The sequence below is a fragment of the Sorex fumeus genome, unplaced genomic scaffold, assembly GCF_029834395.1.
Source record: "Sorex fumeus unplaced genomic scaffold, SorFum_2.1 ptg000013l, whole genome shotgun sequence".
In the NCBI taxonomy this organism is placed as follows: domain Eukaryota; kingdom Metazoa; phylum Chordata; class Mammalia; order Eulipotyphla; family Soricidae; genus Sorex; species Sorex fumeus.
In genome coordinates this window covers 31,728,129-31,749,037 of record NW_026606070.1, presented here as the reverse complement: position 1 = coordinate 31,749,037, position 20,909 = coordinate 31,728,129, and the positions used below count along the sequence as shown (strand labels likewise).

Here is a 20,909-nt window from a genome sequence, read left to right as displayed (position 1 = left end):
TGGTCCCCTGAGCACCACCAGGGGTAATTCCTGAACGCAGAGCCAGGAGTGACCCCTGTGCATTGCTGGGTGTGACCCAAAAAAGCAAAAAAAAAGAGTATCAGGGCTGGAGAGATGGCACAGTTGGTGGAGGGCTTCCCTTGCACGCGGACAACCCAGGTTCAATCTCCGGCATCACATAGGGTCCCCCCAGCACTTCCAGGAGTGGTCCCCGAGTACAGAGCCAGAAACAACTCCTAAACACCACTGGATGTGGCCCCAAAACAAGGATCTTCGTATATTAATTAATTGAGCCCTCTTATGTAATGATGAATAACTGCTTGTTTAGTCATTACTTTAACAAATAGATTCAATTCAGCTAAATTAGATGAATTTGCTAGTGATGGGCTGGAGCGATAGCACAGCGGGTAGGGCGTTCGCCTTACAAGCGGCCAACATGGCCGACCCGAGTTCGATTCCTCCGCCCCTCTCAGAGAGCCCGGCAAGCTACCGAGAGTATTCGATATGCCAGACACAGTAACAACAAAGTCTCCAATGGAGACGTTACTGGGCCCGCTCGAGCAAATCGACGATCAACGGGAGGACCTTTACCTTTACCTTTGCTAGTGAATTCTTTTACTTATTTCGTTTAGCTTTATCCTACAATGGATGCTGTATTTTTGTTGTTATTGTTGTTGTTTTTACATTAACTTTTCATTTGCTTTCAGTTCAGAATATTTCCCAGGGATCTGGAGGGGTACAGTAGATACGGCCCTTGCCTTACATGCACCCAACCCGGGTTTGAACCCCTGTACCCCATATGAACCTCTGAATATCACCAGAAGTTATTCCTGAGCATGCATCAGGAGTAACCCCTGAGGACAACTTGGTGCTCTCCTCTTCCTCCTCCCCCCCCATAAATATTTCCAGTTTCCGTTGACATTTTTTTTCCGCACTCAGTGGTTACTTAGAAATGTTTTGTTTTTCAAGTATTTAGGATTTTCCAGGTGATCTTTCTGACACCAATGCCTTGTTTAATTTGATTATGACCAGAAAACGCACCCATTAAAATGTCCATCCATTTGAATGTGTAAAGACTGGGTTTGTAGCCCAGAATGTGGCCTACCGTGCTGGATGTCCTCGCAGTTGGATGGAGTGTTCTGTAAGTGTTGGTTAGGTCGGATTGGCTGGCCGGGTTATTTAGGTGCTCTGTGTGCTTCCTACTTCCTCACTGCTGCTTCGTCAGTAATTGGGAGAGGCGTCTTCCACTCTCTGTCATAATCCCAAAGTGTGTTTGTATTTCTCTTGTCATGACTGTCATTTTTCTTTTCTTTCTTTTTTTCTTTTTTTTGCTTCATGTATATTGAAACTCTGATATGAGGTATAGATACACTTAGAGGGTTGTCATGACCTGTAATTCTGGTAATCTTCCTTGTTCTGAAGTCTGTTTTGATATAAATTTAGCCAGTCTTGCTTCTCTTACTAAAGTCAGCAGAAGTCTATTTCCATGGTTTTACCAATTTGTCTTCGTAAGACAAGTATCTATATATGTCTTATTTTTTTAAAAAGATTTCTTATTGAGAGCCAATAATTGGCTGTAAATTCTGTCTTGATCAGAATGCTTAAAAAATTTACATTTAGTCTTGATCAGAATACTTAAATAATTTGCATTTAATTTAATTATCGGTACATTGGTATTGTTAAGTTTGTGTTTCCTATCTTGTTTTTTTGCTCCTGTTGATCCCATCTGTCTTTTGTTCCCTTTTTCTCTTTTCATGACTTCTTTTGGATTGAGGCTTTTTTTTTTTAAATCCATTTCATTACTTCTGTTGCTTCCTTCGCTACATCTATTTCATTTTCTTATGGATGCTCTAGCTTTAGAGTATTTCTCTTTAAATTTCCACAGTCTGTATTCGAATGGTGTACCCTTTCAGGTACAGGAATCCTTACCATCTTCACGATTGTGCAGTTTCCTTCTGCCAAAGCTTTCTGATGCCACTGTCCTGTTCTGCTATATGTGCTGTTAATTTCACAGCAGGTTATCTTGGTCCATTCAGGCTACTCCAACAAAGTGCCAGAAACCAGCAGATTATAATGACAGATTTATTGCTCACTCCTCTGGAGGCCGGGGAGTTCGGGATGAAGTGTGGCTGTGTGGAAGAGGCCCCTTTTCTAGAGAGGCCATCTTCTACTGTGCCTCAGAGAAGGGAGGAGGGTCTAACTGGGACTTTGTGCTTACAGGGACTAAGCCACATTCATGCACGTGCTGCCCTGGTGACCCAGTCACCTTCCCAAAGACCTTGAAGAATTTGAACATGTGACTGGGGCACAAACATCCCGCCACTGCATTTCTTGTTGTCATTTCGGGGTTCAAATTGGTGTCAAGATGCTTTGTCACATTTGCCCAAGTGTATGTCTTCTCTGTGTCTGTCTTCTTTTGTGTAAATCTCAGTTTCTATCTGGTATCATTTCCTGTAAAAGCGCCTTGTAACATTTCCTAGAATACCTGTCTTCCGTGATAGACTCCCTAGCTCTTACTTTACCTCCAGTTCAGAAGAGCACATCTTTGGATCAGAGCTTCTAGGTTGACAGTTTATGTTTCTGTTACTTTAATGATATTGCTCCATTGTCTTCTGTTTTAGGAACTAAATCTGGTAATTGTTCTTTATTCCTTTGGACAAAATGTTTTGTTTTCTAACTGCTTTCATTCCCTTCACTGCTATTTAGAGAGTTGATTACAGTGTTCTTGGCATAATTTTATTCTGATTGGGGTTTGCTAAGTTTCTAGACCTCTGAGTTTATAGTAAATCGGTGATCGTCTCCCTTCCTTCCTTCCTTCCTTTGTTTTTGGGCCACACCTGGCTGTGCTCCGGGAACCATATGAGATGCTGGGGATCAAACCCGAGTCTGCAGCATGCAAGGCAAACACCCTACCTGCTGCTCCAGCTCAAATTGATACATTTCAGCAATTATTTCTTTTTTATTTTTTTTGGCTTTGGGTAACACCCGGCAATGCTCAGGGTCTACTCCTTGCTCTGCACTCAGGAATTACTCCTGGCGGTGCTCGGGGGACCATATGGGATGCTGGGGATCGAACCCAGGTCGGCCATGCGCAAGGCAAACATCCTACCCACTGTGCTATCACTCCAGCCCCTCATCTCTTATTTCTTAAATTTTTTTCCCCTTTTCTCCCTTTGCTCTCCTGGGAATACAGTTGTACCTAAGCTGCTTGATGCTGTGATCAAGGTTTTCAAGGTTTTTTTTTTTTCTCCCCTTTTAATCTTAAATGATTTTAGTACTATTTCTTCCAGTATTAACCTTTTCTTTTGCTTTGTCTAGTTTGCTGTTAATTCTAGATGGTGTATTTTTTCCCTTTGGATGCAGTATTTTTTTTTTCCTGAAATTCCAGTTGGTTCCTGGTTATTTTTTCCATCTCTCTCCTCCTCGTGTTTATCACAGCTGCTTTAACCACTTGTGGTTATCATCTGTCTTTTCCTGGATCTATTCCTGTTGTTTCATTTTGTTTTTGTTTGGCTTGTGTTTTATTGCTTCTTACTGCATTCCTAGTACTTGTTTATTGGAGATAGCGAATTTTAAATTGTTGGCTGCTGGCTTTTGTTTTTTAAATAGTGTGGGATGGGATGTCTGCCTTTGTGGTGCCCGGTTAAACTGCTTGGAGTCAGTTTGATCCTTGACTGTGCCAGTCCCCAGCAGCCAGCAGCCTAAGGATGATTCAGCGCAGCTAGTGAGGTGTTACCCCGTGAAGACTCCGCCGCAGTCTGTGTGTGAGACCCCGTCACCGAGGCCCGTGTTGAGACCCTCTGAGTGCCCCACCGAGGCCCGTATGATCTTTCTGCTCTGGCTGAGGGAAGGCAGATTTTTCCACCCCAGCTTGAGCTCTGGGAGATCCGGTTCACTCTTCTGTGGTGGTTCTTTCTCCAGACTTAGTGGTTTCCTCTGAGCCGCACAAATCCATCTTTATGGTTTTTTTTGTTTTGTTTTGTTTTTTGCTTTTTGGGTCACACCCAGAGATGCACAGGGGTTACTCCTGGTTCATGCACTCAGGAATTACTCGTGGCCGTGCTCGGGGGACCATATGGCATGCTGGGATTTGAACCCGGGTTGGGCTGCGTGCAAGGCAAATGCCCTACCTGCTGTGCTATCATTCCAACCCCAACAGATCCGTCTTTAGAGAGGGAGATTCTTCTGGCTGCTCCCCCCACTGCCGTTTGCCCCACACATTGCAGTCCCCTTCGCCTCCTTGATCTGCATGCTTTCTCCAACTCAGCAAACTCTTCCTGTCCACATCTTTCCACCAAGGAATAGTCCCAAGAGTGTCCTGGTTTTCCCCTTCCCATCAAGCCTTGTCACCCCTTAAAAATCATGCTGTTGGTAAAGTTGTGTTCTTTTTCACCTAAGTTTTCTTTGACTTGAAAGTAGAGTTGTAAAGATGCCATCCTCACGAGGCTAGAGCTGAAAGAAACCAGAAGCGAGGCCACCTTTGTCACTCGGCAGCTGAGGAACAGGACCGGAGAGGGATATCGGCACAGATCCATCAGGCCCCAACGCCCTGAGTCTCTGCATTCCCTCCAGCACCCCAGTCAAAGGGCCCCGCCCTGCGCTCTTACAGAGCAAATGGTGAGGGATCAAGTCAGGGCCAAAAGGTTCAGATTGCCCCTGCATGTGGAGGTTCAGCTCAGTCTTTTTATGCCTATGAGATTTTCCTCAGTGTGCATTTAGTTGATTATATAAACAATTTTGTTACATGAATTTATATAAATAAAACACCATTTTTGAAAAAATCCCCTTTTAGAGCTGGAGAGAGCTCGGTGGGCTGACTGCAGGCTTTGCACACGGAGACCTGGGTTCTGTCCCTGGCATAACCTGGCTCCCATAAGCACTGCTGGGAGACAGATGCCAGAAACCACAGATTTCTCTTTTGGAAAAAGACTTGGGGGGGGGGGGGCTGGAGCAGTAGTACAGCAGATAGGATGTTTGCCTTCCACACTGCTGACCCTGGTTCCATCCCTGGCGTCCCATATGGTCTTCCGAGCACTACCAGGAGTGATCCCTGAGCAGTGAGCCAGGAGTAAGCCCTGAGCATTTTTCTTTTCCCCTCCCGTTGATCGTCGATTTGCTCGAGTGGGCCCAGTAACGTCTCCATTGGAGACTTTGTTGTTACTGTGTCTGGCATATCGAATACTCTCGGTAGCTTGCCGGGCTCTCCAAGAGGGGCGGAGGAATTGAACTCGGGTCGGCCATGTTGGCCGCTTGTAAGGCGAACGCCCTACCCGCTGTGCTATCGCTCCAGCCCTGAGCCCTGAGCATTATGGCCTCAAAATCAAATAACTAAAACGAACTTAGACCAAAATTGGAGAAAGAGCAAATGAGGTAATTTATGAAGGGTTCTTTTTGAGGGCTCATTCTATTAAATTGAAGTTTTCTGCATCCTCTCAGGTCAAGGCAAAGTGCTGTGCTGGCGGTCACTGTGAGATGTCACCTAGCATGTTGAGAAGGGTCGCCCAGCATCTTAGCCCCACTCAGAGGAGACCCCTGAGTTCACAGCCTGGCCACTCCCCGTCATCATTGGCTTCCCTGTAGCTGTGCCATCTAGTCTTGATAGCAGAATGGAGAGAGCCAGGCTGCAAGGGAGATACAGGGTGGGGAGGTGGCTTCTCTGAGCAACTGAGGTGGGATCAGGTGGAATCAGGAAGGAGGTGAAGTTGCTTGGGAGAGTGGGGGCCTTTAAGTGAGGAAATGGCAGTGAGCAGAGCAGACGGATGGCGGGATGGCGGGGCGGGGGTTCTCCGTGGAGAGTGGTGTGCGTCCTTGGGCCCCTGCATTGAACCGCCATTGGATGCCTAAGAATGGCTAACACACCAAGACCCAAGGACCCCTGCCCCCAGAAAGTATTGGGGGTTAGGGACATGGCCCAAAGGTAGATGCAGGTGCCATATACTTATATAGGGGTAAGCACCATACATTGTCTCTCTCACCCCAGGTCCTACGAGGTTTAAAATTCACTTTTGTAGTATATTACTTATATATTCACAGTTCAGTGGTTAATAGAGTGCTTGTTTCGCTTCACTTCTGGGTTCTTATATTATTTGTGCCATTTAAAAGCAACGCTTAGTACTGGAGAGCTCATACGCGGGGAAAGTCCTTTTCTTGCACGTCCTGGACCCGCAGTTGGATCCCAGCACCGCCAGGTGTAGCCCGATCTCGTTCCCCACCCAAAGGAAAGCAGTGCTTAATTTCTACATACAGATACATGCTTGAACATCCTTACATCAGTAATAGCACTACGTGTTTTCCATAGCAGAACTGCCAATCAGACCTTCCTAGAATGCCACTGTTCACTACTCTGCATCTTTCTCAGTCTTTCACGGGAGGAATGCGTATCTTCCATGTACAGGAAAAGTGACGTCTGAATATTCAGAGTGGTGTCTCTGGCTTGGCAGCTGCTCTGCAGATCTACTCTGTGACTGCTGTCACAGTCTCTGTTGAAGGAAGACCTCTGGGTATGGGCTGGCCGTGTCCTGAAGGGCCTTCAGAGGCATCCCTGTGCCCCGTACCTGTTTAGTTCTTGTCTATTTTTATATTTTATAAAGTAGTTCACAATATTTGATTACATTTAATATTCAAACACCAATCCCACTACCATACACCACCTTCCCACCACTGTATCTCGGATGTTTCCATCCCGAACCCCTACCCCTGCCCCAAAACAGAATGAAATAATACATTATTTCCCTCTAAGGTTGGTTGCCTCCTACTTTGAATCCCATCAAAAGTGGTGTGGCCCTCTGGAGTATGGGTAGGATGTGTCCTGTGAAGTGTCACGCAGCCACGCTCTCCAGGAAAAGGTTCACTCGAGGGTGAGGTTCGGCCTGAGTGTGTGGAGAGCAGCCAAGAGCATGGCAGCTGTTGAGTTCTGGAGGTTTTCGGCTGCCAAAGCTGAAGTCCCTTGGGGCGGGGAGGGGTCTCACCTGCCCCCCTCTGGGGCACCCCTTGTGAAACAGCCTGGTGCGGGTCCAACAGCATGGTTCTAGTTCTCATTTAAAACATGAATTTTTTTTTTTTAACTTGTGGTGGAAAAAATGAAACTTTGTGAAATCCACACTTATACATCTTGGGAGCAGATGTGGGTAGAGAGAAATGTTTCTTCTCTTCTACTGCTGGACCTTTGGGGTCTTGTGTGTGGCCCCTGATTCACTTCATACGGAGAGCCTGACCCTGGGCAGGGAGTCGGCCCCGTCCTGCTGCGCCATCGTGGCAGCTCACAGGGATTGAAGGTCCCGTCTTCATCGCTCGGGAGGTACCTCTGGATGTCTCTGCCATACGCCTTGAGTCTGTGTGGCTAGTTCTGTTGCACTTTTGGGGGGCGTTGGGTTTCTCTTCTCAGTGACTGCTATGCTGATGGCCACCGCATAGCAGCCTGGAAGATTGATGGCACTTTCAGTAGGGAGCCCCTTTGCAGGCGCCATTGAAACCTCGTTGTCCAGGGTACTCCCTACGTCCCTTTTCGTTTTGATGCCTGGACATCATTCCGCTGGAGGCGTTCGTCATCTCTGCATTTCCCAGAATTCGGAGTGTTTTCCTGCTAGCCATGTGCCCCTCGCTTCCAGCCCGCTTCCCAGCAGTGTTGGTTACCAGCGAGGTCCCTCTGTTCCCCCATTGCGTGCATCCATAGTATCGTTCTCTTCTTTGCTAGGCAGAAGATGGTGTGACTGATTGTGCTCTGCGGGCTGGCACCCTGGCAGAGCAGGAGTGAGTGTGTGCCCATCGGCCTCTCCAGCCCTGTGAGTCTGAAGCCTTTCGGCATGTTTTGGCATCACGGCCAGACATGCATTGAACTCCTTCCTAGTCGTCAGTGTGTCGGATGATTACACTGTGGCCAAGAGTCTGTCCTGGTCCTTTGTGTCTCTTCTTTTTCCTTTTCCCTTTTTTTTTTTTTACCTTTTGTCAGTGTGTGTGTGTGTGTGTGTGTGTGTGTGTGTGTGTTGTGATGGCGGCTTAGGCTTGATGCTGGTGGTGCACGAAAACACACACTGTGTCACAGGGGCAGACCAGCGGTATGAGGTTGGCAGATGGTGAGGAACTGCTGGAAGGGCGTTCCGCCCCGGAGCTGCCGCCTGAACTGTGTTCTGCTCGCTCTCACCCCAGCCCATCTTGTGCCGTGTTCATGCATCTCCTTACCTCCCCATTGCTTGCCCGCGGCGCTTCTTAGTGATCAATAGACGGGGGTTGTCCCGCATGCCTTTGACAGGGGGGAACAAGGAAGTTTTGCAGAGTGTCCAGCAGACCGTGGAGGCTTGGTTCATTGCTCCTGTCCTCTCTGGGGGCTGAAGGCTGCACCCTGAGCAGGGAAAGAGCAGGGGGTAGGGCGGCCTCTGTGGCACGGGACCTGGCTATGAGGCTGTGGCAAAAAAGCTGTACTTCCAGGACCAGGAGACCTTCCAGCGGCCGGAGTGCCCTGGCTCAGGGCCCGGAGTACGGCAGCACTCTGGCCACAAGGTCCCGGTGGTGTGACTGCAGCCTCCTGAGTGCCCCGTGGAAGGGGGGAGCGGGTAGCCGGGCCCTCTGCCCCGTGGTAGGAGAGGACTTGTGCTGGCGAGAGGCTGCGGGCAGCCAGCGGTGGCCTTCCCTTCCCGAGGACCTCCCACAGCTCACTCCAGAGTAAATGCTGGGAAGAAAGTGGAGAACGGGAAATTAGCATCTTTAATTGGGACTCTCCGAAGTGGAGTGAACTTGATCTGCCCATATTGCGGTATATGTAACCGTTCTTTTCCGGTTTTCGTCATATGAAATGCCTTTCTTGTGGTTATTGGTTAGAAGTATTCTGCCAAGGGATGGAACATCCGATAAGGTAAGGAGGACTGTAACAGACTACTTTATTCCCCAGAGTGGAGAGATGAAGTTACCCCTTCAGCTGGGAGAGAATCTAATGCCCGGCATGTGAGCTGAATTTAATTCCAACATCTTTAGTGTACAATTAAAAAAAAAATTATCAACGAAAATTGTTGTGAAAACTTTTATTTATTTATTTATTTATTTATTGTTCAGGAAACCTGATTCCAAAGCAGGGAAATCAAAATTTTTAAACTCCGTATTTGGTTATAGTCTTTGGGGTCAGCAGTTATGGTTTTTGTTGATTACCACAAGTGTCAAACTGCAGATATGATTGAGTTGCAGGTTTATTTATCCCATGAAGCAACTGTAGGTGCTATTAATTGTATTGTGTTACGGGCATTCCTCAAGTGACAAGTCTCTCTCACAGTAAATAGTCGGTCCACATGATCCGGCCTTCCATTAGATGTGACTGGCTCCCTTCCCTGCTCCTTCATCTTGAATCTGGGTTTTTAATGATGTATGGTAAAAGAGCCAATGGCATATTTCCTGTTGAAGTGAACTAAGCGTTTGGATTATTGGAATTTATTATTTGGGGACATCTGGCTCATCCTTGTTTTTGTTTGTTAAACAGGAAAAGGACCAGCGCAGCCTAGACATAAACACTGCCAAGTGCATGTTGGGACTGTTACTAGGAAAAATCTGGCCCCTTTTTCCAGTTTTTCACCAATTCTTAGAGGTACCAAATTGTTATTTTATGGCATGTATGTTTGCTTGCTTCGAACTGCTGGGTTTGATGTAATTTGCTTTTTGTTCTTTTCTGCCTCTAGGAATTCTGGGGTCGTCTTTGCTAATCCTGAGATCCACCTGTCTTCTCCTGTGTGTGTGTGTCTGTGTGTGCCTAGACCTGTCTCTATGTGTGTCTGTGTATGTGTGTGTGTGTGTGTGTGTGTGTGTGTGTGTACCTAGAACTGTCTGTGCGTTGTCTGTATCTGTGAATAAAAGTGTGTCGCGGGGGGAGGGGGAGTTCCTGGTACGATGCTGCTTTTGGTGGCCAAGAGCTGCTTCTCAGTGGAGGGACAAAGAGAGAGACAGGTACCTCAGACTTGATGGTCAATGGACGCTTAATTCAGAACCGAATTAAGTATTCTGAGAATCTTCTAGAGAATCTGAGGGGGTCCAAGGTATAGGACTGCAGGTGGGTGTGACCGATCACTTACAAAGGTAAAATATTTTGACAGAGGTAATTCAGGGGGGATTAACTCAGGGAGACACTCTGAGACAGTACTGAGAAACTCGAGGGGCTGCACATATCTATATTGCTTTTCTCTTTCCCTTGCTGCTAATACATATTAAACAATTCAGTTTACTTCTTACTAATATTTGCAGTTATTTGAGTAAACACAGTAAAGGATAAAGATTCCAAAACTTAGTTCTCTGGGCTAGGGAGAGTGAGGGGCTGAGGTTAAAAGCCAGCCGGGCTTTCACTGTAAATCCCAAACTAAGTCCTCAGGCTGGTGTAGCTTTTCCTACCCCATGGGGTCCTGTCTTTCAGATCATTATGGCTTTATCAAGATGTACTTTATGATGTCTAGACTGTCCCATATTGAAACCAGGGTGGCTTTGCTGCTTGCCCCGGGTCTACCTACACATCCTTTGGTGGGACCCAGCTTTTGGAGGTGTCAGGAACTATGGCAACTGAAGCCTGAGTCAAGTAATTATGACAATGCCCAGGAGTAGATGTATTTCAGAGTTAGTCAGCTCCCAAATACTAGGATCATAGCATTAGCGGTCTTTCTGTGTTTAAGCAAAGAACACTGTTTTATAATAATATAAAAGGTTATAGGGGAAAGATAAAAGGCAAATAATTCACTAACAAATACAAAAACTCCAGAGTCACCAGAAGGTTTTTAAAACACTTAGGGTTAATATTGTGTGTGTGTGTGTGTGTGCGTGTGTGTGTGTGTGTGTGTGTGTGTACATGCACGTGCGTGCACACGCCTATACCTGTATCTGTGTCTGTGAGGGTCTCTACTTATCTCTGTCAGTGTCTATGTGTGTATATCTGTCTATATATCTCTTTGTGTCTATACCTGTGTCAGTGTCTGTGTATCTGTGTGTCTGTTACTGTGTCTGTGAGTGTCTGTGTGTACATGTCTGTCTGTGTGTGTGTCTGTATACTGTGTCTGTTAGTGTGTCTGTTACTGTGTCAGTGTGTCTGTATGTGTGTCTGTGTGTGTCTATACCCGTGTCTGTCTGTTTCTGTGTCTGTGTGTCTATACCTGTGTGTCTGTGTCTGTGTGTCTGTGTATTTTTGTCTTATGTCTATATGTGTCTATGTATGTCTGTACCTTGTCTGTTTCAGTTTTTGTGTGTGTCTGTGTGTCTCTGTGTGTACATTTCCCTCCCCGTCTACCTGTAGCAGAAACAGCTGGGACTGCCCTTCCCCAGCCCCCTTCCCTTTTAGGAGCACTACTTTATTTAGGTTTCCTGGTCTTTCTGACAAGAGAAAAGCCAAGTTTCACTTGCTTTTAGAACTTTAGATTCTTACTATCAAACCAAGGTTAAAAAACAGTCTATCTGCCTTCTTATTAAAATAAATTTGTGATGTATTGTCTACTCTTACCTATCCGTAATTCTAAGGGACTTTCGGTTAAGCTAAGTGTTAGGCAAAACTGACACTATCTTTAAAGTTTTCACATTTGTGTTAGAAGTGGTTCAGCCCCACAGCTCCATTATTGTTGTGTTTGCTTTAAGTAAGTATAGATGATCAGGAATTTTGAACTGCTGCTCTTGATATGGTGTATTCAACCTGTAGCACCCAGAAGTTTCTAAGATGTAAATCTGAATTACCAGGGCTGTTTGGAAATGGCATCTTTCTTGCCCTTCCGCTCTGCTCTTTTAACAAATGTCCTACGCTTAAAAGGATGAGGGGCTTTGTAGAAAGCTCAGCCCTCTTCCCGGCCCTGCATTCACTCTTGGAATCATCTATGACTGACAGTTCACTCTCTGTAATGGTCCAGAAGAGCTTCATCAGATAGGACTCTTTGGGGATGCTTTCTCTTAACACCACCAACTAGGATTGCTCAAGAAAGGTCCAGAAGCTAGTTTCAATGTAAAGAAGTACTTGTCATGTACCGGTCCAGATCTGTACCCGATCTGCTGTAGTTTCTCAGCAATCCCATGACATAAGGTGACTCCATGTGGGGTACTGACAGGAATAGGTGTTTGCTCCTCGAGCGGAACAGGATTTCAGGCTGGGAGTTGGGGGCTTGGGCGAGGGGTTGTCTCTGCAGAGACAGACCCTGCTGTGAGCCACAGTGGCTGCCCACTCCCACAGCACCGCCTGTGCCCACTGGCTGGCCTCGCTGTCCCTTGCCTGTGTGGTAGTCTGTTCCCCTCTCTCGCACATGCGTTTGTGTTTTTCCTGCAGAAGGACACCACGGACCCATTTCCCATGTGCTTCCCGTATTTGTCTCCTTGCAGCCATTGGCTCTGCCCTGTCCGCTTGGGCCGTTTCCCCATGTTTCTAACCTCTGTGGTCTTAATATTGTTGAATGTGGGTTTTATTTTTGAGTCCTGATACAGGAATACAGTGCATTTTTTAAAACATATGGAGGATGTCTAGGGGGAGTAGAAAAATCCCCTCCTGGCAACGTTGGATGGTCAGATTCTTGTTTAAAAACGATTAGGGGCTGGAGTGATAGATAGCACAGCAGGTAGGGAGTTTGCCTTGCACGTGGCCAACCCGGCTTCGATTCCCAGCATCCCATATGGTCCCCCGAGCACCACCAGGAGTAATTCCTGAGTGCAGAGCCAAGAGTAACCCCTGAGCATCACTGGGTGTGACCTCCCAAAAAATAAATGAAATAAAAATGAAAATAAAATGATTAGACTAGTCATTTTCTTCCAAGAGTCCATAGTGCTGAGCCGGTTCGCTGTCTTGGCCAGTTCTAGCGGGTGCCCCAGCTGCTGCCTGTCCTTGCAGCTGACAGCTTGGCCATGTCAGAGATGACAGCTGGGGTCCTCTCTTCCTGGAGCACTTTACGCCAAGCACTGAATGAAATACTGTACATTAAGCACTTATAATCCTTGCAAGATCTCTGGCAAATAGATTTCGTTTCCCTTTGATATAAAAAGGTCTCTGTAGCCTGGAACCTTCCACTTTGGGCATATCAAGTTGTAGTTCTTTGACGAGTTTGCCATTTGGGGCCGAACCCCACAGTATTTGTGTAGTGAAAGGAGTTGTCTCCAGCCCTCCTCTTGCTCACACTCTCACCATTTTCCAACCTGGGGGCTTGAGACACCTCAGTGGAAAGAGCCGGCCTTCCTGGACCTTCCTAAGTTGATTTCAGACAGCAGTGGAAACCTGTCCCAGCTGTTATGTCAGTAATGCGTATGATTTTTCCTTCCAGCAATCAAAATATAAAGTTATTAACAAAGACCAGTGGTGCAATGTGCTAGAATTTAGCAGAACAATTAACCTTGACCTCAGCAACTACGACGAAGACGGAGCGTGTAAGTACAGCCCCGCTGTTTGCTCCCTCACCCCCGAACCTCCCGCATCCCCGCCTCCCTGCCCTCAGTGCCAAATGCATTGTCTTCTCTCTCTCCCCCCCACACCCCACCCCCTCCTTATTTCCCTCCTCAGGGCCAGTTTTGTTGGACGAGTTCGTGGAGTGGTATAAAGACAAGCAGATGTCCTAGGACTTGATGCATCACAGCGAGAGAGTTCCTGTTACCACAGTTTTGTCCACCATTAGCCATAAATTGCTGTTTGTATCAAAGCGCATGCTGCTTTTCTTGCACTGTCTCCCTTCTGCAGGGACGTGTTGGTGTTTGCTATTGAATGGGCCAGCTCTGCCTGCCGTGTAGCATTGTTCTCTTGGAAGGCTGCTTTGCAGTTGTCTTTCCACTACAGATTGGTGAATTTGCCAACGTCCTCACTGTGATTATGTGTATATTGCTGTTTAAATTTTGTATATGTGTATAAAAAAACAAAAGCTTCACCTAGAGATTATTTCTGCAAAAATGTATTGTAAAAATAATTTTGTGGCATATTTCTAGTCCCTCTTTTTTTTTTTTTTTCAAATGAACCAGTTCTACTTTATTTGGTCTCAACTGTAGCATTTCAGGAACCCAGACAGGAATGACGGATACTGTGAGCAAACGTTGCCAGAATTCACTGTATTTAAGAGGCCAACTTTGGGAAGGAGGTGGGAGTTAGAACTTTTCAGAGGCACATGCCAAATAGAATCTGGTTTACTTAGACGGTAGCATTTTAAAAATGAAAGTTATAATTATTTGAACATATAAACACATACCATGCCACAAATCCATCTCCAACATGCGAGGTGTAGGGTTTTTTTTTCTAATGTTCAAGCTGTAGTAATTTGAGTATAGGTACAAATAAATTAAAATAGCACTTTTTTTTTTATGGGGTTTAAAGTCTCGTAAGCTTTCTTTAGTGTCTTTGATTTGGGGGGTATTTTTGTTTGTTTGGGTTTTTGTTTTTTGGGGGTTTTTTTTTGTTTTGTTTTGTTTTTTTGTTTTTTTATTCCTCTAGTCAGTGTTCGGGCTGCTGATGCTTTCTGTGCCATTCTGAGTGCAGTTGATCTTTGCCTCCTTTATGAAAATCAAACGGTTTGCTGGCAGTCTGCAATTGCAGAGCACTTTCATTTGCGGCTTGAATCTTTAGTTGACTGTTCATGATGTCTACCTTTCTAGTTTTTGGTTTTCCTTGTTTTGTTTCTGTTTTTTGTTTTTTTTTTTTTTTTTGTCCTGAAAAAAGAACTATCCTGTAAGTGAGAGGAGATTTTTGTTTTCTTCTTTCTTTTTTTTTGTTTCTTTCATGCTAGGCTTTTCCTGGCAGAATGTCCATTGCAGGCAGTGGACACGGAACCACCAGCATTGAGCTAACCCTTACACGGGAGGGCCTTTCCTGGAAGGCCCGCTCGTCATTGCCTGAGTAACTTACACAGAAGGGTGAGAGCCATTATTTATGTGGGTGAGGAAATAAGAAGAAACAGGATGGGTTTGGGGGGGTGGGGGAGGGCTTGTATTTTATTGTCTTTATTTTTTTTTTTCCTCGCCCTTGCCTTACCCTTCTTGAGAAAATGTGTAGATAACATGTTTTTCCCTCAACTATCTGGTGCTATTGAATGACTAATTTAGTCCCTAAAGTTTTGTGAAAACTTTAAAACACAAAAGTCTAATATTTTCAACTAAGTCAAAAGCTAATGGTGCACTTGAACAAGTTGAATACTATATATATATATATGTGAGCAAGAGCCATGATTGGGCATGCAGTGGTTGGAAGAAGTTTGGATTATTTTGAAATCTGGCCAAAAACAGATCTGTTGGACTTAATGTGAACCTTTAAATGGCATCATATGAGTGAAGCACACAGACAATGCTACTCTCTCTTTCTCTCTCTCTCTCTCTCTTCCTCTCCTTCTCTCTTCCTCTCTCTCTCTCCAACCCCCCTCCCGCAAGCAGTGTTCAGATTTTCAGATTTTTTTTTCCTAACTGAACCACCAAAGACAGACATTTTGTATGTAATAATATACAGTGCGTGTGCATATACAAAATCATGATATGGTAGAATCAAATTACTTCCTTTTTCTACCGAATAGAAGGGTTTGGTTTGCTGTGAAATAAACCAGAAGTTTGAAAAATTCTGTAATGATTAAATATACTTCATCATTCCTTGTTTAGGAATTGTAGACTCACCATTTACCTTATAAATTCCAACCAGTTTGTACAAATGAGTATCAAAAAGGAGAAGATGTTGATGGCAAAACAAGCACAGCTCTTGAGCGTTGAGATGTCCCATTGTGGGGTGGGATGGGGGCTGGGTGCAGAGCGGGGCCTGGCCATCGGCAGTTTTGGATCTGTGGAGAACTGAACCGGGTTCATTTCCAGAAATATCCCATTAAGTTAAGAAAAATCACTTGAAAGGAACAGTTCTTGCATTTTATCAGCTACAATTTGTTTAAAGCAAACAGATAAAATTATTTTAAAAGTTATTGTTAGGAAATGGAGAATTTTTAAAACACTAAGCACAGTTACTCCTACAAATAAAAGCATTCTTGTGAGGGAGACTCTGCCTTTGATCTACAACAAACATTTCAGTGATGATGGGGTGGGAGAGCCCAAGTACCTATCCCAGAGGATAATCTTGTGTTAGAAAACTCTAAATAACGTACTTGAAAAAACACTCGAATGCAGAGTGCTTATCCTTCATCATCTTGCTTTGATGCAGTTCACAGCAGAGGGAGATAGGAGGGCCGGACAGAGTACTAAGTTACTTTCTCCATCTGTCCCCACCTTACATCAAATCAAGCAATCATCCAGCTTATTTACTGACTAATGTTAAATAAATTAGGGTGCCTTCTTCAACCCTTTTTCTTTTTCCATTGTGTTTTGAACTCCACATTGCAATACTCTGTCGTAATGGAATACAGCATTTAGATGTTCACTTGCTGCAGTAGGTCAGAAATTTCATTATTTGATTTGAAATAATGACACTCACTGTCATGTCCCATGCAGCTTTTTGAAGCATGAAACTCTGAATTAAGTTGTTATAAATCTGACTTAGATAAACCTCTAGGTTCTGGTTTTAACAGTAGATTTCTTTTGCCTCTCAATTTCCATTTTAACAGTGCTTTTGAAGTTTAGACAGAAAGCTTTACAAGTTAGTTTGTGCCCTCGGTTTTTATTCTTAAAACTGCTAAAATACCTCTGTAAGCCTTATCTTTTATTCTTTTCATATGTTGTATAATAAATGTATAGAATTCATTGACCAACTAAAATGTTGGGTGTCTGGAAATGAGACCAAAACATGGGTTGCTTTTTTCCATAAGATAATTTCTCTTGGGGGTTACTGTTATGAAGAGCAGCTAACCTATAACTGTGAATGCTTTGTGTCGTCAGTATTTGCATTACATTCATAAACGTGTGCAAGTCCTGTGACTCCCAGCTTAACTAAAATACTGTTATGCCACCTAACTTGAGTACAGCAAACTGGTTTTAGTTTTTAATGGAATTGTTGTAAACTGATAACCCATAAATAAAAAGTATTTGTGTTTGGTTTCAGAACTGATTTGTGAATTTATTCTTCTCACTTTTCTTTAAAAAAAAAAAATCACTGAAGCGGGCCAGAGAGATAGTACAGGGGGTAAGGAGTTCCTTGCCTTGCTTTTGACCGGGCCCAGTTTGAATCACTGGCTCCAGAGATGGTCCCTCAGGCACCTCCAGGAATGACCCGGAAAACTACCAGGTGTGGGGTCACGTTCCCCTCCTGCAAGCCAAAACAAATACCTGAAAGTAGCTTTAAAATATTTCCTGTTTCTCCTAGTAGTGCAGGGGCTAAGTAAGCGCTTGCCTAACATGCAGCCGATCCTAATTTACTCCCCAGCATCGCCTTTGCCAAGAGTGCCAGGAGTGATCCCTGAGCACCACTGGGTGTAGCTCAAAAACAATACAAGCTACTGAAAGTGGTCTTCTTTTTTTATCCCCCTCCCCTCTTTTCTGGGTACCCTTGGATGTGCTCCAGGCTTACTCCTGGCTCTGTGCTCAAGGGTCTCTCCTGATGGGGCTCAGGACTGCCGGGGAATCAAACCTGGGTTAGCTGCCCTACCTTCACCCATGTGTTACCTCTCTGACCCCTGATGATGGTTTTAAATTATTCTTCCCTGTTTTTCTCAACCTTCTACGTTAAAAAATGTCAAAGCTATAGAAAAATATGTAGCAGTAGTCACAAGTCATCATGTATACCTGTTACCTGGCTTTTTTAGTCATAGTTATGTGGTTGGTTTCCCATGCCACTAAGTGTTGATGGGTATGTGTAGGCCTCTATGTAGAGACGTTTCTTTTACTGGAAGAAGGAATTACATTTATACATATAATGCTTTACTCCTAGTATTTAAAAGTATGAAATCCCTCCAGATTTAATTGTTAAAATTTTGGAATTTCAAAATCGCGCAGTCACTACTGCAGCCACACAACATCATATGTTATTCATAACCAGCAATAGAAAACAAATTGTCTACAGTTGCCTTTTCAGCAGATCTGAGTGTTGGGGTAAAATCTCAATAATGGTGGGTCTGGTGTCAAGATATTGAATGGGATCAAAGTAGAGAGAGAGTAATGTGGAAATCATCTGCCCCACAGGTAGGGGGAGGGTTTGGGATGAGGGTATACTGGGGTTGTTGGGCGTGAAGAATGGGCACTGGTGAAGGTACGGGTGTTTCATTATACAACTGAGACTTAGACCCGAAATCTTTGTAACTGCTCTCACGGTGATTCAATAAATAAAATTATAAAAAATGAAAAAAAAAAGTAAGGTGGAGTTCATGCCCAATTCAATCAGCTAATCAGTGGCTGAATAAATAACAGTACTCCTACATTAAAAAAAAAAAGTATGAACAGTCCTGTAACAGCAAGAAAGTAGCTGGGTTGTATTATATAATCATATTAATCCTGTAATTCAAGAATTTAACACTAATAGAAGACTGTTGCTTAAGCAGTTCCGATTAATGTCTTCCCCATATGTACCATTGTGGCCTAGATAGCTCTTTCGTCGTCTAAGGATACACATTGTCTTCTTGCCCCTTCGTCTCTTAACATGGACCAGTTCCAGATACAGTTGTTTACTAGACACTTTTTGTTAAAAACAGTACAAACATTCTTCAACTAAATTGTGATTTTTTTTAAATTCACTATCAAATACTATGCATCTAAACATTGAACAAATAGTTGCTTCCTACATCCCAGGAACTATGCAGAAATGATAGCTTTTACTGTCCCCAAATCTGTCATCCAGTTAGCCCCTTGGACCGGTATGTTGACTCTCTTGATGGCAGGACCCCTAGCACCTGGGAAATGTATGTGGAGGAAGCAAGTTAACACTCTCTACTTAGCAAAGCGTTCCCAAGCTTTAGGAAACCTGGCTTCTGTAAAGATCAGAGTAGCCAGGAGCTGGATACGGCACTTGTCTTGCCTATGGCTGACTCGGGTTGGCTCTTTGGCATCATAAATCGTCCCCCTGAGTCTCACCAGGAGTGATCCCTGAGCAGAAAGCCAAGAGTAAGCTTTGAACATACTGGGGATTGTCCAATTTCAACTGAATTGTGATTTTTTTGGGGGGGTCACATCTGGCATTGCATAGGGGTACTCCTGGCTCATGCACTCAGGAATTACAACTGGCGGTGCTCAGGGGACCATATGGGATGCTGGGAGTTGAACCCAGGTTGGCCGTGTGCAAGGCAAATGCCCTACCTGCTGTGCTGTCTCTTCAACCCCTGTGATTTTATTCTTTTAAAAATCTAGATAACAAGAACCGGATGTATATTGTGATTCTTCAACTGTACTTGGGCCAAAAACTGAGGATCAAACCAAGAAAATTGTCAAACATCCATGAAGAGGAAGGAGATTAAGAGAAGGGGAGAGAAAAAACCCTCCCGCTAGTAGAAAGGAATGGGAGGTGACAAAAGTAAGGAGAGGACATTTGATAGTCTTTGATAGTCAAGGGCTGACATATTCTAGGCCATAGGAGGTAGGAACACTGTATTCTACAGGCAGTGCCATTATTTGAGCAAGCACAGGGCCTTGATTTCAATCCCTGACACCTCATGGCTCCCTAATCCTACCAGAGTATAACCCTGGTGCTCTCCTCTGGGGAGTCCCCATAGCAAAGTTGTGGTATATGTACACAGTGAGGTGTCACTCAACTATAAGAAAAGATTTAACAATTATAAGATAATTGCATAAAAATTAATGAGTCTCATTTCACTGCCACATGAACAGAATAGAGGTAATGCTAAAATCAGAAGAGAAGACAAATACCCAATGATGTCGCTCATACATGATCATGTGGTCTCTAAGGAAACAAAGCAAGAGAATAGAAAATGTCCAATGAAAACAAGCCCTTAGTCTCTGATGACAGAACTGAGGTGAGTGCAGGATTTGGGGAGGGATGTGTGGGCTGAAAGTGTCCCATGGGCTATGACGGAGGGATATTGGCACTTTGGATACTGACACTCTTATTGAAGGATAACACAGTACTCCTAAAACCTAGAAACAGTGCTCTCTGGTAAACCACCGTTACCCCCTGTTTGAAATGCTGTTTGAAAGGAATGGGATGAAGAATGAAAACCATTGCTCAGTCCATGGGAAGGTCGTTGGGCGAACCTTGGAGCTTCAGAAGGGAGGAAGAAAGTGAGCTCCATCTACACAATTCTTGAGTCATTTGAACCTCAAAAATGGGAGGTCTGGGAGGTGCGGGAAAGTGGACTTGTTTTCCATAGATTGTAATATGAACCATGTACTGAAGTATGTGGTTATCCCCAAATCCCCGTGTGAAGAACTTTCAAGCAGAAGATTAGAGAAAAGCTGTCAGGATTTCTTTAGAATCTAGCTAGAACCAAAGGCAGTTCTAACTAGAAAGGAGAACAAAACAAATCCCACTTCTCTATGCGTTAAGGTTTTTGGATCATCCAAAAAGGGCCCATTCACCACTTCTGGCATTTTTGGCAGAAAACCGTTTGGATTTTCCACCCTGAATTGGCCCATAGCATTATCTTCACTGGACTTTAAAAAGTGAAATCAGCCTGTGTAACAGCAGTACTTTCTTAGGGAAAAAAAGGAGGCTATTCTGGGGTAAGAATTAAAAGCTGAAAAACGAGAAATATAGTAATTAAGTGAAGTTATTTTTAAAAACTAATTTAAAATGTAAATCATTTATTGTGGGCACAGTAAGATAGCAGGCACGGCGTTTTTGCCTTGCATGCAGCCAGCCACAGTTTGATTCCCCATCCTCGTGGTTCCCCCAAGTCCTACAAGGAGTGATTCCTGAGCACCACCACAATGGGGAAGGGCAGGGCAGCTGTGCTGGAAGGTCAGCCCAGCAGCCGGGCATTTTCATAGAGGAGGAAAACAACACACACACACAAACACACAGATTTGGAAGGGGGGTGGGGAGCCTAGAGGCTGAGTGGTGGGAGGAGCAGATAATGTGGCTTGGCGCAGGCAGCACCAGGGCTCACAGCCTGCAGAGACCTAAAGTTGCTGTGCCCCAC

General features: G+C 44.6%; 1 protein-coding gene across 6 annotated transcripts in view; it reads left to right on the top strand.

Moving 5' to 3' along the window:
• Positions 1–14,262, top strand: part of DCUN1D4 (defective in cullin neddylation 1 domain containing 4) — a 79,039-nt gene extending 64,777 nt beyond the window's left edge. For all 6 annotated transcript variants that reach the window (XM_056111259.1, XM_056111258.1, XM_056111257.1 and 3 more), the window contains 3 exons: positions 9,464–9,568; positions 13,245–13,347; positions 13,481–14,262. In XM_056111259.1, coding sequence (XP_055967234.1) covers positions 9,464–9,568; positions 13,245–13,347; positions 13,481–13,536 — 264 coding nt within the window. In that variant the 3' untranslated portion in view covers positions 13,537–14,262. The remainder of the gene's footprint in view (positions 1–9,463; positions 9,569–13,244; positions 13,348–13,480) is intronic.
• Positions 14,263–20,909: the final 6,647 nt, after the last annotated feature.